The sequence below is a fragment of the Ambystoma mexicanum genome, chromosome 10, assembly GCF_040938575.1.
Source record: "Ambystoma mexicanum isolate Mex_15411 chromosome 10, UKY_AmexF1_1, whole genome shotgun sequence".
NCBI classification, from domain to species: Eukaryota; Metazoa; Chordata; class Amphibia; order Caudata; family Ambystomatidae; genus Ambystoma; species Ambystoma mexicanum.
Window position 1 is genome coordinate 1,490,777,811 of NC_090932.1, and position 27,902 is coordinate 1,490,805,712.

The 27,902-nt window shown below is 43.1% G+C and overlaps 1 protein-coding gene across 16 annotated transcripts in view; it reads right to left on the reverse strand.

Annotated features, from left to right (window-relative positions):
* Nucleotides 1-27,902, reverse strand: part of CLIP1 (CAP-Gly domain containing linker protein 1) — a 1,286,645-nt gene that overhangs the window by 726,318 nt on the left and 532,425 nt on the right. For 11 of the 16 annotated variants that reach the window (XM_069619610.1, XM_069619607.1, XM_069619603.1 and 8 more), the window contains exons 7-9: nt 13,526-13,629; nt 5,856-5,916; nt 1,520-1,624 (exon numbers count right to left, since the gene is read on the reverse strand). In XM_069619610.1, coding sequence (XP_069475711.1) covers nt 1,520-1,624; nt 5,856-5,916; nt 13,526-13,629 — 270 coding nt within the window. The remainder of the gene's footprint in view (nt 1-1,519; nt 1,625-5,855; nt 5,917-13,525; nt 13,630-27,902) is intronic. The other 5 variants (XM_069619609.1, XM_069619608.1, XM_069619606.1 and 2 more) reach the window with 1 other exon arrangement.

Below are 27,902 nucleotides of genomic sequence, written 5' to 3' on the forward strand. Positions count from 1 at the left end.
TGAGTACTCCCAACACTGAAGCATGCAGTAAAAATCTGCAATGTGCCACATGGGTTGGAGGTTAGGGAGAGGACTGTCATTGGATGGGGCAGTATGACCCTGAGAACAAAGATTGGTTTAAAGGAGAAATACAGTTTTGAAGTAAAAGTGAAACTGTTTTTTCTTTTACCAAGGATTCCCAGCCTGACGATGGGGAATATTCATGAGCATGTGAATCCATGCCAGACCCCATTGTGTAGAAGCCTGAATATCCAAGGAGGTTTTTTAATTGATCATTGTTCTTGTTTTCAAGTTGAAAGATTGGTAGGCTTGGGGAAGGGAACCCCAAGACTTTGTGAACTAAGTTGAACTCTTCAGGAAAAGAAACCTTGAGACTTTTGGAACTGTGTTGAACTCTTGGGAAAGGGAATCTCAAGACCTTTTGAACTGTGTTGAGCTCTTGGGGAAGTGAACCCCGAGGCCTTTTGGAACTGTTCTGAACTTGGGGAAGGGGAAGCAGAGTATAATTTAGGAGCTGGAAGAAGCTCAGAACTTTGTTTTGAACACTAGTTCCTTTGCTGCTGACATCCCTACACATTGTATATATTTAGTTGTGAGGGCAAGTTTCGGTTTTGGGCACAGACAGACTTTTCAGTTGAATTTCCTGACAAAGACTATCCTTAGTTTCTTAGGTAGGGAAGTCCCACCTTAGTGTAGAGAAAGTTAGGCCTTACTCCATCCTGACCTTTAAGGAAAATAAAACCTTCCATTTAGAAAATGTAATCTGTTGTCTGTGTCTTACTTCATGATGCCTTCACACAGCCTATTAAAGCATCTGCATAAATGATTGCAGATTCCACAAAATATCATAAGGAAAACTGGGTATTTTCTTGGAAACTTAATAGGTGGACACCAGGGTCTCGTGCTTGCTTTACAAACTGCAGGTAATGTGAAACCCTGGACTGAAGAATTTCTTAATATGAATATCAACCTAAACCTATTTAAACAATATTGAAAATGTATAGGCGTAGTAGAGGAGACCTGGTGGAAAGCAAATGTTGAAGCATATAAAGAAGCACACCAAGTAATCAATGCACTACAGGTTTTCATTTCTTTGAAATGCATGTATAACATTGCATAAACTCATTTCTTAAAAGAGGCTTCTAGCCCAAACAATTTGAAGCAACCCACCAAGCAGTCTCTGAAGGAATAAAGATATTTCATTGAAAGTCGTTAATAAATCAAAACAACTAAAATTATCCCAGCATTTATAAAATAAACAATACAATATTTCTCCCCTTACACAGTCAGAAAATAGTTGTTTCCTTACCTCATATGTTTACAGTGAATCATTTCTAGACTTCAATTTAAATGCATCAGGAATGTTTCTTACAGTTCTACCTGCGTGAGCTACTGGGCCATCTCGGGAGTCTATATATCAAGAAGTCCTTTCATACATGAATCGTACTGTAGAAATTCTTTATCAGAACGTTTTCATATAAAAATAGAACTTGCTCAATTAAATAGTGAAAACCATTACCCTAGTGTCTTCTAACTCCCTCTGGAGTTTGTCAGCTTTGGTCTTTTCAAATAGCAGGCTCTGTTCAAGCTCCTTAATGCGGGCATGCTCCAGTTTGGTCTGCGTCTGTTAGTAAAAAGGGAAAGGAAGAGAACACAACAGTGCCACCATCACATGCCAGCACAAGAGGAGGGAGCCACATGCAGGCCGTGCCGCCAGTACCTTCCACCACTGATGAGCAGAGAGCAGAAAAGATGCAGAGTGGACAAATTAACATGGAAATGCACTGGATGCAGAGGAGGACTAGAAACAGGAAAAGGTTGACATGGTGGAAGGGAAGAAAAACAAGAGGAAAGGTGGAGAAAAAGTAAGGAAGATTCATGCAGCCAGCGTGAGTTATAAGTAAGACTGTATCAGCACAAATTAAACACATTCATCTTTTAATAAGCTATAAACCCCTTTTCCATCTGTAAGCTAGAGCTTTTATGTTTTTTGCTAGACAATAAAAATAGTAAACTTCCTGTAAATGGTGTCACTACTTCATTTTAAATGAATAAATATTTACAGAACATATGCTGTATGCTACAAAGATTGGGTTTACTTTTTAGGCGACAAATGTTTCATCGCCCATTCTATCAAATGTGAAATATAAGCACTTGAAGACAGACATTTGCAAACATGCTGCTTGTATTTTTCTTCCTTCCATTTACTCCTTGAATTCCCAGAAAGATATCAAACCTTGGTAGAATTACAGCTCAGAATACCAATAGCTGCATAATAAATCAACTGAAAACCACAGTGGCTCCAAAACAAACATTGAAAATACACAATTATGAGCAACAGAAAACAATAATTCTATTAAACATATTTTAATATGCATATGCATATGTTTCATTTCATATGAAGCAACTATGTCCTTTAAAAAAACAACAGTTAATCAACTTCAACTGCTGTGTAGCTATTGTGGTTTGAGTTGTGCAATCAGAAAGTATATGCTGTTGGCTAGGAACAGCAATTGATTTTGAATATGTTGATTTACTGCGGGACTAAAAAGAAAGGCTAAACGAAGGTTGGCCATCCAGTTATGACCTGATCAGAATGAGAATAACCATGTGATTAAGTGCTACAGACATAAGCTAAAAGCAACAGTCACAATTAAGATACTGTAAAGCTAATGATGCATAATGTCACACTTCCTAATCTAGAAGATGAAATACAGATAATCCTACATTTAATTCCACATAGTAATGTGTTAGACCAAAAAAGTACTAGTTGTACCGAAGGGTTGCCCTTTTAGCAACACTGTTACTGACTTAAATAACATCTCTGCAAGTGCTCTAAACAATTTTAAAGATGTATATCAGTCGGATATGCTTAAATAGTTAGAAGATTAAATAACTCCAGCAAATACCTTAGAACGAGGTACGAGCATCAGTAAATAGACCTCAAAATACAAACATCAGCTATTAGACTTTACAGTGAATAAACAGAAATCTGAGTTATTTCAACCAATGTAGAGCACGGCCTACATAATTTGTGAAGCAATCTATAGAACTGTAGGATAAACCGAGCAATCACTGTGTAGACACCATCCACTCTTCCCTTATGTGGGGAAGTTTTCAGTCCCCTCTTACTATACACAAACAATCCTGCTCTTCTTGCTTGGACTCAACGAAAATTACAAAAGACAAATCAATGCAGTTAACCAGTACTGCAATGAAAACAATCTACTGATTAATAACAGTAAATAAAAAAATGAGGGTCTTACCGCCAAAACAAAAAACGTTGCACACAAGGAAGTTTGTACTCAATGGCAATGCTTTCAAAGAAGTTTCAGAATTCCCATATCTCAGAGTGACCATATTGTACTCATTGAGCTGGAAACCACATACTGAAGCCTCCACCAGAGCAATTTTGAAACTGGTTCACCAAAGGTTGACACAGTTTATCAGGCAAAATATGAAGTCACACTACATATTGCACACAGTTATAGGGACAATATTGCAACAATTCCATGTTGGGTTTAAAACAGAGAGCTCTTCCCTGTCTTCTCAGAGGTTTTCAAAATGGTGCCCTTGTGTCAGAGAGGGGCTTTCTCCATCCAAGAAATTGTCCCACTAAATATGCCATGAAAAGGGCATTATCTGTGAAGGATAATCTGCTTGACAAAGCATGAAACGAACATTTGAAACTCAAACAGCCTTCCAATAGCCTGAAAGCTAAACATCTGAAGTTATAAAACCCATGAAATGGAGAAGCGTTTTGGAGAAGTTGCTCAATCAACTCTTGCAACAAAGTCTCCTGACGCTGCTAGAAGAGAAACCAAGAGCATACATAGTGCAGCATTGTCCCTAGAACTGAATCAACGGGCAAAGTGTGGATAACAAAATGTGCATCACAATTGATGGCATCCAGCAGCCGTACATTTGTAACTTAGACCATGGGAGACTTTTTGTTCTTGCAAAAAAGAAAAAGACATTTGAAAAATAATTGGTTTTCTATAAAGGTGAAGAAGAAAAATGCAGATTCAAAGATAGGGAACAAATACAGTTATACAAATTGAGCCAACATTTCCAAGCTACTGGGAATTCATTGGGCCTCCTTGATCTGTGAGTTTTAAACCTGCCTCTGACATTAAATAAAAAATGCCAAATCACAGATTATTTTTACAATCTAGGAGACCAGCCAGAGATGTAGCCTGGCATTAGCAGTACTTCAAAAGTTCATAAACTGAAGGTAACAGTACAACTTCAACCTAAATGACTTTCTGGGATTCATCTCACAGGAAGCAGGCAATAAATGAAAGGAAGGAATACATTCTACATATTTTCTGTAAGCAAATAACTGCATGATATTACCTATTAAAAGAAAAGACTAAATGATAAGATCTAACCACAGTTATAACTATTCCAAATGCAAATGTTTTTCCTTTGTGAAAGGAGTTCTTTGCTCTCAAAATTAAAATAGTGAGTTTAAGAACTCCTGAATTAAAACCGGGCAAACATCCATTTAGATATACATATTCTTTTTTTGTTGTTGCAAGTTAAGGGGTTTACAGAGTTAATAAAAACATTCATTTCAATAATTGTTTAACATTATATGAAAGCAACATGCAATTATTCATCAAGTCAAGGCTTTACAAACAAATAATGCAGTTAGTGTTTAAGTGTATTCAGTAAGCATTTTATACAAAGACAATCTGGGTCAACGTGGGATGTCTTTACCGTACAGATGCAGAACTGTCCTATTAAGCCTACACTTTTCAGTTACCGCTTTAAAGATGTTTACATTAAAATACCTTAATCCTTTTATGTGTTTTTGACAATTTGTAACAGTAAGCTTTTCATTTTGATATTCAAATTAAATAAGTGATGGATAGGTTATGATTTAAACGTGATCCTAATATTTGTACATTGTCATGATCTGTGAAGCGATTACGCACTGAATATAGATTTCAAAATAAGTGTTCTTGAATGCGTTTTCAACATAACCTACAACTCACAGAACCGTACAAGTACATAAAGTGGTTAGTCACCACTATCATTGATTCAGGGTTTAATATGGAATTTACATAATGACTTTCAATGTTCTGCTTAAACACAGCTTTCCAAAAGATAATTTTAATTCAATGGCAAGACATCCAACGTCTACATTTTAATGATTTGCATACTATAAAACTGGCAGTTTCAAATTAAGCTGCTCATTTCTCTGCTAATAGCTTTACAAAATGCTACCCACAAGAAAGTCTAGCAGGAAAAATCAAGTATTCCATTAGTTTAAATTCACACCTGCATTGTCATGGATACTAAAATATTAATATCTCACTCCCATGTTTCAAATGAACACACATGCACGCACGCACGCACGCACGCACGCACGCACGCACGCACGCACGCACACTGTAATGTAGGTAGAATATGGCTTTAAAAATAAAAGGTCATCATTATCAACATTCCTGTTCTTAATATATAATTAAGTTGAACTGCCAGTTTTATAATTTGTTTAAAAGTTTTAATTATATTATTGTTTTTCCAAGATTTTATAAAGCAATAGCAAGGAGCATTATAGATCAGTGGAAAGGGTGGAGCTTAGCAAAGAATTAATTACTGTGCCACCACAGCAGCCATCCAACTATAGCAGTCATGTTCAATGTTGAGTCACTGAAGGCTCTTCTTCCTCATGTGTGTTTATGACAGAGGTCCTTTGGTGCACAGGTTATCTTAAATCTGAAATGTTTACATTCTGAATATTATTACATACTTTATAAACCTTCCTGAAAAACGAACTGTAGCTTCATTGCCCATAGCACTTCATAAAAGAATGAAAACCTAAGATTCCTATCCCCATTGTATTTTACCTCTAGGTCTCCTTTGGTAATAGACTCTTCTTCAACACGGAACTGCAGGTCCTCAACCCTCCTGCAGAGCAAAAATGCATGCAGATTACTAACATGACTGCACTTCGCAACAACCTTCATCACACAACCATAATATGATGTACATTGTTTGGAATAGGTAAACAAAATAGCAGGAAGTAGATCAAAACATGGTGAGAATTGGTCTAAAAATTATATAAATAGGAAGGGAATTTATCTGTAATGGTTGCTCCTCATCAAGGATATCTTGAGATACTTTGCCTCGGTGAGAACTCAAAAAAGTAACTTTCTTGTAACTTTACAGCATTATTAGATGTAAAAAGGAATGTTGGAGATCCATCTAATGGTAAGTTATTTTCAATTTGCAGCAGGACAGATTGAAACGGCACCTCTTTTCAAATGGGAAGTAGAGTATATCACACATGTCAGTCTATATACTCAATCCATTGGCAAAGAAGAAAATACGAGCTTCCTGTGCTGAAAAGTGACACATGGTGATTGCTAACAACGTCCACCTAGATGCAATGGTTACTCATTTTTAGATTGCTATGAACAAGTTTGGTCTGCAACATTTGCTGCGTCAGATGTTTTACACTAACTCTGATCATCCCTAGCCCACGTGATCAAAGTTGAAAGATCGTGGGATCCATCTCCTCTCGGTCTGCCCCTCCCTCCTGTATCACCCTCCACTTTTCACTCTCGCTCTCTTCCCTTCAATTCACTTCCAGTCTCTACCTCTCATCTTCCTCCTCTTACTTCCCCAACCTCATCCTCCCAATCCCCCTCCTCCCCTCCTCCTCATCATCCCTTCCTCTCCTTTATCCTATCTCCCTCCCAATTTCCCTCCTTGTTTCCCTTCTACCTGCCTTCTCCTGTGCCTCCCCTCACTGCTTGCCTACTCCTCCGACCTGCTCTTCCCCAAACCCCCATCTCCTGCTCCTCCCATTACCCCTCTCCTACTCCTCCCCTTATCCCCGCTCCTAGACCTCCCCTCAGCCCCTCTTGATCTCCCTCAGCCCCTCTCCTGCCCATCCCCTCATCTCCCTCCCCTACTCCTCCCCCTCTACCCTACCCGTCCTCACCCTCTCTCCTACTCCTCCCCTGCTCCTCTTCCCTACTCCTCTCTACCACCCCACGTCCCTGCCCCTATTCCCCCTTGCCCCCTCTCCTAATCCTCCCCTGACCCCCTGCTACTCCTCCCTCCTCTCCCCCCCTCACCCCCCTCTCCTATTCTTCCCCTGACACCCCTCCTACTCTTCCGCCTCTCCTACTCTTCCCCTCATACCCCTCTCCTATTCATCCCCTAATTCCCCTCTCCTACTCTTCCCCTTCCCCCTCTGCTACTCCTCCCCCTCTCCTAGTCCTCCCCCTCTACTACTCTTCCCCTCTCTTACTCTGCCCCTCTTCCCCTTCTTCCCCTCACCCACTCCCACTCTTCCCTCTCATCCCCCTCTCCCACTCTTCCCTCTCATCCCCCTCTCCCACTCTTCCCCTCATCCCCCTCTCCCACTCTTCCCCTCATCCCCCCTCTCCCACTCTTCCCCTCATGCCCCCTCTCCCACTCTTCCCCTCATGCCCCCTCTCCCACTCTTCCCCTCATGCCCCCTCTCCCACTCTTCCCCTCATGCCCCCTCTCCCACTCTTCCCCTCATGCCCCCTCTTCCACTCCTCCCCAATGTGAAAATGTAATATAGGATCTAACTGAGGACCCTTATCCAGATCATCCTGTTCGAATGGTAACGGAGGCCTACTCCACCTTGGACATGAGATGTCTATAGGACACATCAGCATGCTCCCATGCCTCTGGTCTTCCAAACTCTAGCTCAGGTGAGGTGTCCACCCCACTGTCCATCTGCAGGGGGTCATAAAGGTCTCTCAACCTTAATTCCTCAGAGATAAAACATTGTGGTACATTTGGCATAACAAACTGGAGACCAAATGGTGCCTCATTATCTGAGTGTTCATTCTCCTCATATACTGAGGTAAGGGACTTAAAATAGTCCTTCCTTGGTAAAGGCACAAGTCTTTTCAGGCATCAAGGGTTTAATGAATAATGGATTCGACGCTGGAAGTCGATGTTGAGGGCTTGGCTGGCATCTGAGGCACAGCTGGCGTTGATGGTGTCGACGACCTCAACTTATGCTTTCGGCTCGGCGGACCCTTTGATGACACGTCATCTGATCGAGACCTCAATGGCTCCCGATGAGGATCAGGCCTTCGTCTCGGGCTCGAGGGTGCACAGGATTTAGGTCGAGCCATTTCCGTCCAGGCTCCTTTGGAAAGCATGGTAGGAGCATGGCGTGGAGGCTTTTGTTTTTCAAATATTTTTAGCATCTCTGCTCTGAAAGCCTCCCACTCGGCCGGAGTGGATTTCTTAGTGGGGCAAGATACCCTCTGGAGGAAGCATCCGACGATGAAGTGAAAGAAAGCGACCTATGGTGCCTCTCTTCAACTTCTTTGACGACGATGAGGAGTGGTGGGAGCCACTTCTCAATCTCTTAACTTTCTTCCTCCAAGGAGAGTCGCCTCTCGACTTGTCAGTCAAACGCTTTTTGGTAAGGTAGATTTGGGATTTCGACCTACCGTCAATTTCCCCTTTTGTTACTTCAAGGCCTTTCCTGTCATCGCCTGGCACTTGGAGCAGTCCGAGGTGTTACGCTCCACCCCAAGGCACCATAAACATATACAGTGAGGTTTGGGCAATGACATTTTCGACCTACAATCGTCACTTCTTGAACCCGGTCTTCGGGGTAGTCGGTGGAAACGAAGAAGAGATACTCGATTTCTCGAAGCAATGAAGCTTGCAGTAAAGAAGTGTGCCGTATTTCTCGAACCAATAGCAATGGCGGAAAAACTGTACTGAAGCCAACGGGCACTGCACGTGCTATATATGCCTTTCGATGATGATATCCTCGAGACAGAGGCCCTCAAGGGACATTGAGTCAATGCCATCATGGCACAGCGCATTCTGCTGAATTTATTTCATGAAGCAGCTAAAGCTGCAATCCGTGGCCGCCATACCTCTCCAGGTATAAGTATACCCAGTAGGGGAAATAGAAATAGGACCCGGGAATGTGTAGCCTGCTTCCCTGCAAGTGTATTCATTTGTCTGTTGACGGTGGAAAAATGACACCAATTCATGAAAAAATGCTTTTGAGCATTTACAATAGGTGAGTCTTGAAACATGTTTAATTCTATGGCTATTTTTCCGCCTAGGTGGACGGGCAAATAGGATGCAAATGGTCAATTCACTTCACAAATGACTGTTAGGGAATTGTTAGCCAACTGTAATAGATGTCCCTGGTTTATGTCTCCACAGACCTACTACGCTGGGGTCTGTACAGTGTTCGGTTGACATGCAACTGTATAACAGCAACTTAAGCCACTTTTGGTTGAGAATATGGTAAAAAAAATGTATTATTCTCCCTTGCCACACATATGCTCATGTACACTAGTGTGACTGGAGCAAGCTTGACTGTGTATTTTTTCTCTTTCTATTTTTTGTGTTTCTGTTTTCTTGTTTTCTCTTTCTTTTTTTCACAGGGCCGATAATTTTGGTTTGCCCTGTACTCATCTTAATGGTTTAATTTTAATCCATTTACATGACGTGATTAATACACAAGGGATATAACTGTCCTTATGAAGATGTGTCTCAACTGGAGTCAGTTAGAAGAATGTTCCCGTCGAAACTACAGTTGTTATACAATACATATTGCTAGGTTGGCCTTATCATTATATTAAACTAAATGGTCCCTGGGCTAACGTAGTTGGCATACGGCACTCCCTCGTCATTGTACTTTGTCCACCTGTCCAAATTTCATTAACACAAGAATTGTTTGAATGATTTATTAGTTTGAATTTACCTGTTATCTGATATTCCTATAATCGCAAGCTGTGCCCTCGTGTGGGAACTGATTGAATTACACTTACATAGAGCTTGAACAAGTTTTTCACAAACGTGATCCCCCTCGCAATTATCTTTGTGGAATGTGGATATGGGCCATTATTAATGCAGGCTCACTTTGTACTGATAAACTCTTCAAGTATATTGGACAGTTTGAGCGTTTATTATGAGCTATCTCAAAGGTAGCACCTTGTTTTGTATGCATAGTATTTTATTGAGCAAGACCAAATATGCATTATGGGCAATAGATTTAATGTGTTTTTATCAACTTAATTATGAAATAAAACTATGTATTTTTCTAAATGCTTCTTTTGACTTGGATCTGATTGAGTTCCTTCCCCCTTGCATGGCTTGGGGGACAGTTAAGCACTAATGTGTCAATTCTAGGTTCATTTTGCCTGACAGGACCACTGTTTGACATCTTTCAGTATGACATGTCAAGGACTGCCTATCATTCCTACATATATGGGAGTATTGGGACGAGGAAGATAACTGGAGCGATACAGTTCACTGGTGCAGAGAAGCTGGAGGTGTGCTCTAGTGGTTGTAGGTGTCTAACAAGCACCAGGACATTTAAAACAATTACACCTGGAAAATGAAGTGTCACGGTTCCCGCCTCGGGTCACGGAGACTGGAGGAAGCAGACGGTCACGCAGAAGGAAGAGGCTCGAGGAGACGGCACTCATGGAAATCCTGCAGGCAGAGAAGCCCAGTATAAGCATTGGGAGCAAGGGAAGAGGGGAAGCCCCTCCGACGCCATGGGAACCGTATAGCAGGTGAAATGCAAGCCGTCCACGACGACCATAGAGAGGAAGTAGCAAAGACTGCACACGATGAGCGCTGAAGCAGCCGAACAAAACCAGTGAGCATGTAGCAAGGAGCTGGGACACTAGGCCGCGCTTGGAGAATCGCATAGGAAAGCAAAACACTAAGCAAGCGGAAGCAAGCCTGCATCAGGGATTTGAGTCACTGGGGCAAAGATGTAGAACTGATAAATGTGAGAACGGGTCAGCGACCCAATACCTGGTAAAAAGAGAAAGCAGTTGGAAGAGTGAAGTAATGAGAAAAGGGTTATGAACCTGGACCCACACCCAAATGTGAAAGAGTTGTATTACATGAGAAAGCCCTGGCAGGAGAGTGAACCAGGCAAAGTCAATTTTGCAAGTGTGAGAAGTGAAGCACATGAGAAAGCCCTGGCGGGAGAGTCTACCAGGCAAAGCGAAGTCTGCAAATGTGTGGACTGAACCAGATATGTTGTGGAAGGAAACCTGGGGAAGTGAGTCATCCTCTGGAACTGTGATCATTATCCATGTGGAACCTTTTTGCTGGAGTTAACCTTTTTCTTTGAACTTAAAAATGTGAGCACGTTCAAGGCAAGAGGCAATACCCTTAGCACCTTATAGTTACTTTTAGAGTGTGCGGGCTAGGACAGGATTTCCGACACAGGACATTTTGATTTCGACATCTTGGAGCACGACAGACCCTTAGTTTTAGTTGAGGTAGGGGAATATCTCCTAGAGTATCGATAGTGAGGAATTTTCCAACCCTTTTATTGTGTCCGCATCTCATTCCAGGTTCCTAACACTATCAATTGTGCAATAGGGTATCCCTTTTTCTATGAGGTAAGAACCTGGGTCTTCGTTGATAATCAAAAACCTGCCAATCCCCATCTACTCACGATTTAACACCCCAAGCTCCACATCAATGAATAGCTTGCTGCTAAACCATACTTGGGCACAATAAACCAGTAAGTGCCTCGGGCACTATGATACTCAAGTTCATCTGAACCAACGCTCTGTTTCCAGAGGGGATGACTATTTCTACAACGCTATACAGATCAAAGCAAGCAGCCTCTGAGATAACCCTATATGGATGTTTAACATCCAGAGACAAGTGAATACTTTGAGGGAAGGTGGAGGCAGTCTTATGTGGGTATCTCTAGGTCAGGTTCTGTGGATCAACTTCTTACACTATTTGTCACGCATGGATGCTACAGAACACAAAAAGAAAAAAAGTAAGATGTTTCAAACAGGGAGCTCTAAAGCCGTAGTGAGAGAGCAATGCAATAAAGAAAACTGTAACCTCTCCTCACATTGCCTCCTACAGGAGGGATAGCCTGGATGCTACTACTGGGGCAAGTGTTTTATATGCAGCCCATCTTGCCTTAGTTTATTTATTTAAAGAGGTGCAGATAGGGATTCTCCTCTCTCTTTATGTGGGTATTTAAAGGCAGACCTTTGACCCCCAAACCCCTGACAGTATTCTCAACAAGATTCAAGCTTTTTGACTTGGATTGCAGTCCTGCAGCTCCCACCAGAATTTGAGTTAAAGCACCAAACTATTGATTGTCAATGCCTGTATCCTCCAGCCTTTGGACCCGGCTCTGGAGTCTAGCCTCTCCCTTCAACTTGTCCTAGTTTGACAACTTCTGGATTACTCTACTAAATAGTAGATTGATCTCCTACAGAACATTAATAGCCTAACTGGCTTAAATAGCCAGTTCAACCCCCAAGACAATGTTTCAGTTTCTTCTCTCTGCAACATTCACCTCTCTCTACAATGCTGTCCTTACACTGTCAATTTAAGAGCTATATGCATCTTTTTATATGTGTATTCCAAGATCACTTGTTCCAATGTGTGCTGTGATTCATGGGTCAATTTTCCCATTAGCTTTTTTGGCACTTGCCTAATGGTTCTACTTCCTCCACATGCGTTTGATCTCTGCATTTACTAGGGTACAGGTGAGACTTGTGTCAATAACTGGAATCTACCTGCACGCCGAGCCCTGCTGTCCAAATAGAATAATGATTGTCTGGTATATTTGGATGAGGCATCCCTGCCAATGGCGGCGTACTGTACTCCAGTCATAAACTTCCCTATGTACAAGTAGCTTCCCCCTCTCCTCTACTAGTATGTTCACATTAAGTGCAATGTCTATTTCTCCACGGTTTTCTGCTGTCAGCAGGAGATTCATAATCAGCTGCAGTTTGCGCTCCATGCCGTATGTTGCTTGCAGAGTCCAGGCCCATGCATGGAGCCACAAGAAGGACTAAGTTGGAAGTCAAAACATTTGCAGATACATTATTAAATATGCAAACTCTGCCTGGCGACTGGTTCCCTAGTTCGTTTCTTCCCTCAGGCAACCTATATATCATCTTCAGCCTGTGCTGGACCATTTTCTACAGTTTTTGTGATGCACCTTTGTCCACTGATGGTAGGAGGTGCTCCTGGAGTGCTTCAGTCCATCTCAAAGTTTAAGCTGGTGACCCTCTAGCATAGTTTTGCACCTTTTCATTAGTCTGTTCCATGAGAAGAACACCCTGTTTGTATAGCATTTATCACAATCCCTTTCTACGGACTGTAAACAAATCCCATTGAAACAAACGAATTGCAACACTTGTTCTGTCACCTCACCAGAGTATCCGGGGATTGTTTTCAGCTGTATCAAAATAAGCAAGACTGCGAAAACTTCTGCATGCATGGATTTATATTTCATAGCACAGAATAAAATGTGTACGTGAGTACAAATAAAGATGTTACTTTTGGAAGTAATACTACAGGAATGAAAGCAGTCATATTATTAAAATGACTGACTCGCTTAGTGAAGTCAGCGGCCACTTTATGTATTTAACAGTTCATTGGCAAAATAATAATAAATCAGGAAAAGTAATACATGGATCAGCAAAACAACAGGAATGCTCAATGCTAGTTTTGGAAGACTTAAAAAGAATAGTTTGTGCTTAGTCACCTTTTCTCCTCTTCCAGTTGGTTGAGGAGCTCCACCTTCTCTCGATCTGCAGCTTCTACCATGGACCGAAGCTGATCCATTTTTGCTTCCATCTCGTTGACATACTAATCAAGATGGAAAACACCATAAGTGTTTTATTAGGTTATGCGTTAAAGGTACAATAAATACATTAAATATCAACAACCGAGCTCTAGGATCCCAAGTAGATGCAAAAGTAAAGGATACCAGACAACATGCTAATATAAATGAGAAATGCCTTTAAGAATTACATTTGCAAAACCAATCTCTGAAAGCTGTTAGAACACATTTATAGATTTAGTTTTCAAGGATCACACTCTCCATACCGAGATATTTTTTGATCCCTATGCTGACTCATCAACAACAACTGCTCCCCAGAGCACACTGGTTAACACAGAATTTACACAGTACTGTTCAATATGCCAGACAACTACGGTTTGTCATCATCTATCGCTCGTCCACTCTCGCTTTCTCCTTTCTGCCCGTAGTTTGACCCTTCCTGCAAAAATGTTTCTTCTCTGCACCATCCTTCCTCCTCTGCGTATCCTTTTTTTCTTAAAAACGATATGCCCGCTCCCCATCCACGAGCCTCAAATATTGGAGACACAATGGGCCTCATTACGAGGTTGGAGGTAGCCATGCCGGTATAGACTCGGGTCCGGCTCCGAGTCCCACGAAAGGGGAATTACCGGGCCATTCCGACCTCGGCGGGCCCGGTAATTCCCCTTGCGCGGGACCCGGAGCCGGTACATCCCCATTCCCATAGGGCTCAATGGGAATGGGGAGGATGGTAGCAGCGGTACTGTTCATAATGGTACCGTTGCTACCATCCTGTTCTGCTCGCGGGTGCCGCTCTGCACGCCTGGTCTGACCAGGCGTGCAGAGCGGCACTCGCAAGCAGAACTCGTAATGTGGCGGCATGGTAACAACGGCACCGGTAGCACTACCGGCGCCGTTGTTGCCTTACCGCCACAATCGTAATGAGGCCCAATATCCCCATTCTGTCTCCCCATTTGATGTTGACATAGGGATGGGTTTCCCCCAATGACCCTCCATACCCTAATGCTATAGTTTCCAATCCAACAGCACTTATGTCCCTGTCCCAAAGCAGTCCCCTCTCTTTACCCGCTTGCCAGCCGAGAACAGAGTGCTGATTCAGATGTGCACTCACTCATGTGTCTCCCATGGGCCTCACTCACCCATGGTTTTCAGATTTCACACCCACGGGAGCGTTGATCGGCATACAAACTCATGTGCACCCCCTCAAGTGGCTGTGTGTTCTTGTGTCACTGTGAATGTTACTTTTAACTTCAACACCTTTGGGTACCTGGTTTTCCAAAAACTGGTGGATCAGATGGACAAGTCAATCAGATATTACTTGTCTACCAGTGAAGCCTCTCGATCAGTTTTGGTTGATCATGTACCTCCATTCATTAGTTGGGGAGCAACAGAACTAATACCATACATGCTGGCCTTCTATTCAAGTTATTCCAGGTTATGTTTCTTTGAAAAGTGCAAGTGCAGATACGGTATAAAGACAATTGAGAAGAAGTTTTAACCATTTTCTTCTCGTGTTTTTATACTTGAGATCAACATAAAATTAATAAGCGACTAAGGGGCTGATTCATGGAATTATTTGTGCCGAAAAAAGGGGATTTGTGCGCCATTCTGCCCGCAAATCCCGGTTTAACAAATGGGGATTTGCGGGCAGAATGGCGCACAAATCCCCGCTTTTCGGCACAAATAATTCCATGAATCACAGTCTTCAAGTGTGAAGTGCCATAAGTGACAGCAAGCAAAATGAAGAATCGAGTTCTGACTCACTGGCCATCTTCATGTCGCCTGCTGCACACACAAAACACATCAAAAACTGGTACAGTGAGTCCTGACACAGCTGCAGTGTCAGTGTATGCATTAAACATGTGAAGTGGCCAAGATGGCAAGCTAAGGTGTGACAAGGCGGTGGATGACTGACTGAGCACAAGAGGAGCAGCAAGGAAGAGTCTAGTAAAATATCAGATTGCAGAAGAAGGGGACATAACTTAGTGGGGTTGAGCGGGTACCCCAAACGGTGGGACCACGCAGAGCCACCTGAGGAATATGAGAAATGATATCGAGAGATGGGCAAAAAAGAGTGAGTGAGGAGAGTTTAGTAGACACCCGCCAAGGTGGAGCACCAGAACTTAGAAGGTGGTGTGACAGGGCCATAGGTCTGACCCTATAAAGGTGGGGGGGGTCATGTGCACATCTCAACCTGAGGCATGTGGCATAAGAGGGCAACACCAGAGCCAGAACTACCCCAGAGGTGTTATGGGGCAGTTAAGGGGAACCTCTGTCACCCGCTCCCCAATATGCATGGAGCCGCACTTGTAGATTAGTGTCCCATCACCTCTGTCCTGGCCAAGTGTCTTTTTCTGCTCTTTCAGATCGTTCTCAATGGACTATACTGACCAGCATTTGCCAGACGCTGAGAGAATGTGTCCCAGGAAGCAGCACCATGGAGAGAAAAACTACAAATACCAGAATGTACTTGGGCCCAACAGACAAGGCCTGGCACGAAACGGGAGGAATGGCCTGGTTACCTAAATGAACATCAATTAGGCTTCCCCATTTAGAAGTGGAATGGGTGACCAAACACCTGACCCACAAACCCTAAACTGGATACAAGGGAGCAGGGGGGGCGCGGAGCTGGAACCTACATGGAGCTGCCCCACATTAGGGGAGGCCAGTGGGCACTCTCCGAAACTTTTGTAGGCAAGGACTTACTTAATGCAGGAGGACAACACAGAATTAACAACCACAGTCAGTGCATGGCAGAGATGGAGCCTGAAAAGCGGGCTGTCTAAAAGATCCATATGAAAACTTCCAGGGGTTGTTCCAGCAGAGAAGGTGATGGCTCAAGCAGAGATTGGCCCAGGGAAACAAAAGACTTGGGTAACCAAAGAGAGCAGAGATGCGTTTTAGGCAGGAAGAGGAAGCATATACAAAGCCTGCAGTCAGACAATAGTTACGTGTACGGAATCATCCAAAATGTTTGAAATTATTAGACCGGATGCGTGATTTGGCCGAATTACGGCCGTTCGGAAATTCCGAAAGTCTGAAAAGTTCGGCCAGATCACGCATGCGATGCTAAGGGTTGCTGGTTGCAGGGTTGTCCCCCGCACCCTTGCTCACTAGATTGGGAGTGGGGGGTAACAGGGATGTCCCTCGCAGCTAGTCCCAAAAAGTCAAAAAAAAGAAAGAAAAAGAAGAAAAGGACCCTGCGGCACCGGGTCCCGATCACGGAAGTGAAAGGTAACATGCGTTGCAGGGACACAGCGAGTCAGCAGCAAGGTAAGTAGGAGGGTGGAGGGGGGGTTAGTGGGGCTGGGGGTTGGGGCCAAAAGTCAGAAATATTCATGGGAGAAAAGACCGAAGGTTATTTCGGAAAAATAATCTTCAGTCTTTTCTCCCTCGAACATTTCTATCTCTAGCTTTCAACCTCCGATCCAAGTGTAGGGGTGAGGCCAAAGAGGAGGTAAAGAAGGATCAAAAGACGTGAGAGGAGTGTTTACAGCTGGAGAAGGACTTGGAGGAGTGTTTACAGAGAGGGGGTTGCAAAAGGGGTACGTACCTATTGAATGAGAGTGGGTTGTGAGCAGGGGGAGGGAGAGAGAGACAGAGTGGGAAGTGACAGTTGGCAGAGTGAAGGGTAGTGTGGAGTAGAATTAAAATCCAGAGGGAAGCAGACAAGATCAGGAGGGAGCTGAATAGTGGACCGATAAGGTGGAGAAAGAGAGAGACAAGATCCAGAGTGCAGAGAGGGGAAAGATCAGGAGGTGACTGGGGTGTCAGGACAGGAGAAGGGGAGAGATTGATAAAACCAGCAAATTAGTGACAAGCAGGAGTGATAGGAAGTGAAAGAGAGAGAAATGTAACCCAGTGATCTGGGGATTGAGGAAAGGATCTCCGGTGTGTCAAGCCATGCCGGGGGTTCCCAAAATAAAATGTAAAAAAGAAAATCACAAAGGACCCTCTGTGTTCCCACGAGGGTCGCTTTTGCTCTAAAAAAGGGGAAAATAAACGTTGCTGGTGCGAGCGGAGCACTTGTCACTGGTTTTTAGCCATTCAAGACGGTGAAGGCGCTCTGCTCAGCACCTGTCACCGCTGCAGCCCGGGCCTCTATGCTGCCCCTCCCCTTGTTAGGGGAGCACTTTGAACACTGCTGCTGCCATCCCCCGTGGCCCATACTCCCCGCCGTCCCCAGGTACCTATAATTACTGGTACTTCCCATAGCTGGGGAGCCCCCAATGTGTTTTTAGCCCTCTTGGGGCTTTAAATCAAGGGGCCACATCCCCCTGACAGGTGGCTCACCTGCACTCCCTGGGCCACACCTGACAGACGTGGCCCAGGTGGAGTGCAGTTGTGGGGGTCCCACACCGCATATAAGTGCTGGGCTGCTGCTGCTACGCAGCCCAGCCCAAACAAGGACTTTGGGGGTCCCCCACACTGTTGCTCCCTGCCATCAAGAGAGCAGTAGCAGGGACCTTGAGACAGCTCTGGCCAGGTTGTCTTGCAAGTAAGGTCTATAAAAATAGTTTTTAATACAGTGCACTGTATAGAGTTGTAAATATTTTTAAGACACTTTTATATTTTTTTAAGGACTCCTTATATTTTGGTGTTTCATTTTTTAGTTATGCAGCTGCTAGGTTTAAGGAAAGGTGTATATAGTGTTTTGTGTTTTGCCCCTTTTTATACAAAACCCACAAAACCCTGCTGATGTACCAGAAAAGTATATTTGTGAGCTTAAAACAACTAAAGAACCGTAACACCAGCATTCCTTTGTCCGCCTTTCCTTTCGTGATCCAGTTACTCTAACCTTGTGTTTTCTCCTTAGGGATGTTTGGGGAAACTGCCTGCCCTAACGTTTTGATCTTCCCTACCCTTCCCACCTTCCTATCGAGGTACACTCGGGTGATCTTGAACCCAGGAGAGTGTGTTTTGGAGACAGGTTAGAGGCGAGGCAAGTTCTAAGTGAACAGTTAAGCTGTCTACTGTGTGCCCAGCTACACCCGTCTCCCAATAAGGTGCGTTGGAAGATCACACTGCTACAAAAAGAGGGATAAAGGGACTGATTGAGAGAGAGTGAGTGTGTGGAGAAGAAAAGGGGCAGACATCGGCAGAGGAGAGTGAGGAAAAGGTGAATAGACTTATCTGGAGGAAAACCATGCAAGGGCTAGCTGACTACCCAGCTAGGTCCCCTAAGAAATCCCTGATGGAGTCAGAGATAAGGCAATGGTTTTCAACCCATCCCAAGAATAAAGATAAATCAGACAGTAGGGATACCCTGGCTATCATGCATCAGCACTGGTGGATTAGGGAGACTGTGATAGGGCGGTGGAGTTCCCTCAAACCTTGAGGAAAATGTGTACAGGGACCCCCACATTGATTGCACACCCCACTTGCATGTTTTTGTAACACCATTGCTGTAATAAAAACTGAACACATATTGGATTTGCTTTGTGGATCATTGAGAACCTTGTCACGGTGACCACAAAGAACACAGTGGAAATGCCAAAGTCCTAAAAAGGATGACAAAATTGTGAAAGCAAGGCTAAAAAAGTGAGGGCAAAGTTCATAAATATTTTGGAGCAAGTGAATCCAGATAATTTAGAAGCATTCAGGAGTTTTCTCCACAAAGCAAATTATTTAAAATAATGAGTTGAAATGGCTTATATTAAAGCCAAACCTAAGACGAATTGGGTTAAAAGGCCATACAAGGAAAACTCCAATAATGCCAGTTCACCAACAGTAAACTATGAGACCTGTCTCAACAATATATGCCTGCATTGTTTTGTACAGCCCATTTCAATGCTTAGGAACTAAACATGGCTGCATTTTACCATTAGAACACACTTTAATTTGCTGGCTATGCCGAATACAATAAATGGCACTGTAAGAATCCATTTTCATGCTGGTTTTGTCCAATATTCACCAGTACTGCCCTACGGGACATGTTCATGGTGTTGTCACTAATTCCTCATAACTATGATTTTGGTTCAGGCATGGGAGAAGGAGGGAATGGGGCACTGGCAGGATACCCTCTATGCAAAACATGAAGATTAACCAGAGGCACCGTTAAAAAAATCTTTTAATATGAAATTGGATGCACAAGACATCCTTACACAAAAAACACACATACTAAAACAATTTACATTTTGAAATAAAATAATATTTGATCCCATTTAATCATTATAATACATATGATTTACAATTTCAAATGAAAACAATATTACTAAAATAAACAGAATCTATTAATAAGCAAATACAATATAAAACTAATATCTGAGTCTCACGATTCCTGCATAATTTAACAATTTAACAGTAACAATTGTCAAAGAAGTCTCTTTGCCACTTGATAACCTGAGAAACAAATTAGTCTAGGAATACATAAAATTGTAGACATATGGCCCCAACAACATTGTTTTCTCCTTCTGTAGAGCCCCACAATCCAATATGATAAGCTCCCTTGTTTGCAACACCCCCTCCATCTTACACTTGTCACAAGATGCATCGGTTTCATTACTTAACGTAGATCTTGCCCGACATATGTTCACTGTCCGGAGCAAGTTCAACCTGAACCTCAGAAACTGGGAGCACCAGTAGGTGTTTGGAAACATCAGAAGATATGAAGGGACAGTTCCCAAAGGTTTACCATATGGCGACAAACTCTTATATAGTTTCAGCCCCCTCACTCTACAGATTGTCTGTCTCCAATTTTAAAATCTTTTTTTGACTGCCCAACGATCACAAATCAGGTGATAAACAGTTTGGTCAGAGGCCATCAGTATCAATTCAGCACATTTTTGGAATTCCTTCATAGGGCCCTTCAGCAATCATTGCATCAGAAAGATCAACATACAATGACCTTGCTGGTGGGTTCAGAAAAGTATGATACTCCTGAAGACGGCGGTCCAAGCGTGGCCCTTGTGATCCCTACCCGACTAGCAGCCTGAAGGCAGAGAAATGACGGATGCACATCATTCTTAGGACCTTCATCACCATCAATGTATTGCAGATGTGAGAAACGTTACTCCCTCAGACAGCCATTCAAAGCCATACCCGTCTGACGATGTGGAGGAGTTAGGGTTGTCATCAATCGAACAGGTTGATTCATCATAATTTGAGAAGTCAATGCTGTCATCGCGACATCGGTGCACTTAGACATGAAGCAGATAGGCATCCATGCACAAAGCTATATGTACATACATACATATAGACACGAAACAAATGCTTGTCACTCACGCAGCTAAGATGATGGACATATACATATACATACCCTTTGCCAAAGCAGAAATACATATACTCAGCTTGCACATGCTTAATTGCGACTAACCTTAAAAAACCATAAGAACAACAAAGGAAGATGTAGGTGCACTAGAGTAAGTGAGGAAGGGGAGACAGAGTTCGAATACATTGAAGGACTGACAGCCTGATTCAGCTAAAAGGCAGGCACACCAAGCTTGCAGCGCAGACACAGTGCAAACCCTAGCCAAGGACCAGCACTGATGGAGGGTTTCAAAGTTCACCAAGGCAACCAGACACCTGCAAGGAATATAGTTTAAAATCCTAATAATTACAAGCAGGAGAGCTTCATTTTGTGGACTCTACAAACGTGACCTGCAAGAGCAGGACAATGGCTAGTCAGTAGAGGTAGATGGAGGGAAGCTGTTCCCATTGAACCAGAGATGAAAAGATCCAAATGCTGCACGAGGTTAATAACTGAATGTGCTCTCTCAGGCTCAGGTGATCAGAGATGGCAACATGATGGAACACACAGCAGCTCCGTGTTTGTTCCCATTGCCTTGAAAAGGTCCACCCAGACTAGTAGCTGTCTAAGGTCCCAAGGCTGTGAAGACCCGTTCTGTGCAATCCTTAGTTACCTTTCACGTGAAGACATTTAGTAGACTTTGTATTTGTAGCATCTATAGGTGGCCCTCGAGAGGAGCCACCAGATATGGCGATCCAATAATCAAACTAACCCCTATATATCATATATACGTAATTTGCCTGAACTTACCAATCCACATCCCTGACAGGTTTTGGGGGACACAACCTGTTTTTGTGATGGCACTCACGGTTAAAGCGGCGTGACACACATTTGGAGGACGAGAGCTCTGGAAACAATATGCTATTCTAGTGTGATACCTGTCATTTTTGTTGGATAATAAAGACAGTAAGTGTTGCCCTATGGTTGAGTCTTCCGTTATTGTGGTGGAGATTTTGTGGGGCCCAAGTATCCTCTTGCTAGTAATTGGGGTAACTGCTAGAGAGCCGCTGCTGCTCCTTTACATTCCGAAATGATCTTCCAATGATCTTCAAAACGCAAGGCCTCGATCGCACACAGTCTGATTGAGGGCCCTTTTCCAGACTCTACTTTCAACCCTTACGTAGTCAATTGAACAAGATACAAGGTCCATGCCGTTAAGTAATGATGGTATAACTTTCATTTTTATAAAAAAAGTATTAAAGGGCAAATAGAAAAACTATTGTTGATATTCCTCATCTGTGCTGAAAATGAATTGGCCTTAGTCATCAAACGAGGCAAAGTGGTTGCAGTACTAGGCTTAGCATCGAAGACAAAACCCTCTTAGGTTAAGGACAATACAGGAGGCAGAATCTGGTCCTGCAAAACCCATGTAAAACCCATTTTCTTCTTAGAATTCTTTAAAAAATCGTATGACGCAAGGTTTTCTTTTCGTTAATCGATAGATCATTCTGTAATGAATATGATCTTATTGAAACCAACGGTTTCTGCAAGCCCACCTGGGTGCCAGCTAACAGTACCACGTAATCTGCATAGGTTAAATTGGTTAAATATGGCACTGAAACAATGATATTCTGGGTGGAGCAAATGCGGTACTCAACAAATGCTCCCCCCAAGTCTGACAGGTAAAGATTAAATAGACAGGGAGCAAGGATGCAGCCCTGTCTGCGGCCTCGGAAAGTTGGAAAGTTATCAACGCGCCCTTTCCATTCAATCTCACTCTCAATGTACAGTCCTCATGCAGACACACCAATATCGAAAGAAGTGAGGGTGGTAAATGTCATTTCTGAAATTCAGTTCAAAGTTATGACCAATTATCAAGGTCAAAGGACTGGGAATAGTCAACCGTGGCCATGTATAGACAGGCATTACCCACCAAACGCGCTCCTTCCTGCAGACATGTGACAATAAAAAAATTCAGGAATGTTGACAAACCCTTACGAAATCCGGTCTGTTAGTTCTGTAGACGGCCCACTGATTCTGCTCAGGCTTCCAAATTCCTGAGAACCAGGGCCGCGAAGATCTTACTCTCACTATCTAATAGTCAGATGGGTCGGTAGCTTGAAGGACTATCTCTGGCTCCCTTTTTATATATGGATATTACTATGGACTGCTTCCAAGTAGCTGGGGTGGTCTTCGATGATACAATATGGGAAAAAGTATGCACAACAACCGAGCCCAGAGGGCAGCATCACTCTTCAAGATTACATTACAGAGCCAATTTGGCCCTGCGTCCCTAAAAACAGTGGACTTTTCAATTAGACTTTCAATCATTTCCAAGGACATGGTCACAGGCCAATCAGATTCATAGCATCGAAAAGGAATTTCACAGTATGGTCTGCAATACAGCATCATGAAGTGCTCTCCTCATTTACCATCTGAAATAGGATTACTCTGAGCAAGCTCCTGGTCTTAGTCACACCATGCTCCAGAAGTTGTGCAATTTTTTCTGACAGACAATGAGGAACATCTTTTCCCCTTCCTCTGGAGCTGAATATGTCTAACTCCTGTGCCATTTTTTATAAACCTTCCTAAAATGCATGAACTGAATCCCACACTCCTCAGCCGACAAAAGACCCCTCTTAGCAACCCTAATATCATTTAAGCTATTTTTCCGGTCTTTTATAACAGGATCAAATAGATGGGTTGGTTTGAATTTACAGATTCTGGTAAAATGTCCAGACAGGTCTAATTTCTCGATAAAAAAAGGGAAAAGACCAGAAGTAAACATTTCAATCTCGTCATATGTGGTATTCTCTAAAACACATTTTCACACCCTACCATTAAAACCAAATATGTCAATAATCTGCCTTGCTAATCTATTCCCACTAGGGTTCCCTTCAAATTCGTATAAGCACTATTGATCTTACTAGTGACCACAAGGTCCCACTTCGCTGACACAACATCACTCAGTTGGGTATCTTTTTTTATCCTAAATTCTATACACACTTGGAAATGTTCCTCGGACAGAATCAAATAGTCCAAATAAGATATTTTTTCGCCACTACGCCATGTTGGATTAGAGGGAATGTCCCCATTATGTCCCAATTGGAAAACTTTAAGGCCCACAGATCAAAGAATTTACACCAACACTTGCCATTCAAAAACAGTTTGGAGCCCAAATCCCTACACGTCCTCTGCAACTGATTCTCGTGTCCCATTGCCAAAAGAGAATCTGAATTTAGATCCCCAGAAATAAGAACATGCGCACCTCCGTCATCAATCAAAAAGTCTCAATTATGCTGAATAAATTTGCTAGAAAAGCCTCCAAATCACTGTTGTCAGGAATTGGGGATGGGGCTGGGGCAGGAAAAGACGTGTTGGGCATAAGAAACGCTAAGTATCGGGAAGAACTATACTTCCCAGCAGCTGTGGGAAGGTTCTGTAGTCCTAGGCTTCGCGCGCCGCAGCACCTGATTTCAATTGAAGGAACTATTTCATAGGCCGGTCGCCCGTGCACAGGTGCGGATTATGGCGCATTTTGGGCACGGGCGCTCACAGTAGCGTTTGTGAGGAAGACTGGAAGGAGCAGGGATGCCGGAGGAATACTGGAATTTGCTCAGCCTGGGTCGCGGCGGTGATTAGAGGTGGCCCTGAAGAGTTCTTCGCTTTACTTCTCCAGGTCCAGATAGTCCGACGGGGCTCCCGGGCATTCAGCTAAGTAGCTGCATAATGTTTTCCTGCTGTGTGTGCATATGAATTATACGTGCACGCTTCACACGCGTGTATGCAATCTTATTGAGAGCTTCTGCCCGCATGCTCTGCTAGCTCTTCGGCTGAAGGACTGTTTGGACATTTACGTTACAAGCATTGTTTTATGTTTTCCCAAAGACGCTACGAGTCCACGGAAAAGCACGGAATTCCCCTCTGAGTGGGAATGTGTGTGCTAGTTTAAAGGCACTGTCATTACATGAGAAGGGAGAGGTCAGGTACTACTAGGTTGTATTATGGGGGACCCCTTAATGTAATGTATGTTATGTTTGCTTTTGCTTGCCCAACGGGCCATGGGTGTTGTTATTTCATAGAGGGAAAAGACCTTGTACGCACCATACTGCTTGCTACAGTATCCATGTGTGTTTCCATGTTGCATTAAGTTCCATGTTATGTGTCTCAATCACAGTAGGAGTGTTGTAGGCCTAGGCAGGAGTAACCAGGTTTCAGTTCTATGTTTAGGTGACAGGCAGGTCTGGTGGTGAGAACAGGTCAGGATTGTTGGTATGTGTGTCTTGCTTTTCCTTAACTTCCCCCAAACCTATCCAATTATGCTTCCCTTTACCCTCTTTCCGGTTTTCCTTACTTCCCCTTCCCTATCCACCACCTCTGCCTAATTCCTCTTCCTCCTATTGGCTGCCACGTGGCTATCTGTTATTCCAAACATCAGGCGCCCGTGCCAACCACGGTGGGAGGGCCAATCTATTTGGTTTCTGTGGTTCGGCGGAAGAGGTTCGATATTCTCTCCTTCTTTTTGGGTCTTGACAACTGTCCCATGAGTTCCGATAAATGTTTACCAATAACAGAACAGGAAACCATTGCCAATCAATGGTGCAGTTTCTCGTGATTTTTCATTAATTGTCAGCAAACTCCAACACCCTCTTGTTACAGTGTCCTACAGCACAAGTGACTTTTATAGGCTTATGAGTCCCCTTCAAGTATTCATTTTCAGAGTCACAATCAGCTAACCAGTCATCATCTAAAGCACTCCCGCATGCAGCTTCTGGGACCAGATCATACCCTATTCTATAGTCTATAGTGGATAAGAACAAATTAACCACATTTATGGACTTAAAGTCCAACTGCACAAGGTCTATGCTGTTATCAAATGGAAAACACACTCTCTCAATATCTTTAGAGCCCAATAATCACAATTGTGGAGGTTTCATACAAAAGATTCATAACATTAGTTCTATTTAATGCAAGATCTAAACGACCTGATTCTAATCTCTCAAGGATATATCTCTTAGTAGGTCCATCACAATGTTACCTGCCACATAGGGCGGCCCTTGATTGGGAAGATGATGGATAACGAGTAGAGCATGTGCCATAGTCTATATGATAGCAGTCTTTTGGACGAGAGCTGAATGCTTCAAAGTGGTTACTCCTTATCGTTTTACTTTCCGGTGCCATATCACCTCGACTCCTTGACACGAAAGACATTGAGTCGTGACTTGTATGGCATAATAAGCTGCCTGAGCTATTACTAGGTTGTTTGTCTCACAACCTATTAAGACTTTTTGTGCAGTAACATCAGCCATTAAAATCGACAAACCCTGAGACTTAGCAATATGACCAGTACATCAAAGTCCCACTTGGGTTTGTGTGTATTTAAACCCAGGGGCACCTGCAACCCTACTAACTTAAAGGTAGGTATACATTTCCCTTGGCCAACAACAACTAAATCAATTACTCCACCAAGAGCGCATTGCAGGCTCACGTCCTTATTCATATATTATTTTCCAGATTCAACTTCATTTACCAATATTGGCTCTCTACCATTAGGGACCCCAAAAGCAGCAATTCTAGGCCCAGAGGCGAACTCTGGATCAGTGACAACAGGCACATGAGAGCCAGAAGCATTCTGTCGAAAAGGAAATTGTTCAGTGTACTCTTTAAATGGGTTACTTTTACCCCGATCCAGCCATTGACAGGCAATACTGGCCTTTCCAAACTCAGAAATAGGACGTACTTCCTTTGTTTTCAATTCCCACTGCAGGCCTGACAGGCATGGGGCTTCAAGCATGCCCTTAATTCAAGCATCTTTTACTTGCATTATCTTCACTCTGAGCCCTACCCGACTTTCGTGGCAAGTGGAATCAATAGATCTTTTATTTCTCCCATCAGAGCCAAAAGCCCCACCAAGTGCCACATATTGCACAGTAAGTTTGTTCCCCAACGCCGAGGTACAGACCAAGGGGGAGAAGGATACCCCTACATGGTTGGCGTATCAAACCTTTTCATTATCCTTCAAGTTCTCTACTATTTCATTGATATCTGACACTCCTTTCAAAACCAAGGGAACACGTTCAACAACACTAGATGCCACTGCCACAGCCGCTGAGGCTGCTGCATCCTCCGAGAGGTGTAGGTTACTCAAAAACTTTCTCAAAAGGGATGAGTTCTTCTGACACCCTCTCTTTCCCTTCTTTGTTATATTCTGACCATTCAACTGCTCCAGCACATGCACACATGAGTGTACACTTGTCTGTAAAACAGAGCCATTTGCATTTATTTTTTGTCAATTTTGCCACATCTAATGCTATTTCTGTCACCGATTTAAGAAGTGATTCTATGTTAACATTGGTGACACTAAGCTGACTAGCATGAGACGCCAGATCGGAGGGAATGTTTTTGTAGCACTGCACATAATTATGAACTGATTCTATATTGATTTTTATGTCACTAAATTGCAGAGTGTGAGTATCCAGTTCAAAACGAAAATTATCATGCAAGGATGAAAATGAGCTCAGAACCAAGTTCTGTGCTGAAATCTCTGGGGTTGTCAACCTAATTAGTTCATCCGATTCTCTCAAAGTGTGATGAATGAAGGAGCTGATCAGACGACTCATCTTCCAGATGAATAAATGTTGGGGAATTGTTTAAACTCGTCAGATGCTCGGTTAAAAGAGTTAAGTTCTCCACTGCATTATCCCCACACTCTGGCAACTCTGCACAATGATCACGATTCAACCGATCACCCAACAGCTCCATTTCCAGAAAGCTTTCCAGGAAACTTTGGTCACTTATAAACATCCACATTTGACAAAGTAATCAGTCAGACTTAATTTTCCTTTGTGGCTCTCACATCAGTTCTTTTTCTAGTGATCCTATCAGACTTACTAGGCACTTTCTTGGGGCTCTCACGTTCTAGAAAGTGGGTGGACTGCACTTGTACCTGTAATCGTACCTCCAGATATACATGGGTGAAAGACATTACTCTCTACAGCTATTGAGTTCTCAGAAGATGTCTGTATAGGCACTGATACAAAAGATAGATCATAAACCTCCTTAGTTGCATATTCAGTGGCCACAGAGAGGGGTGGGCCCTGTGCAACCCAG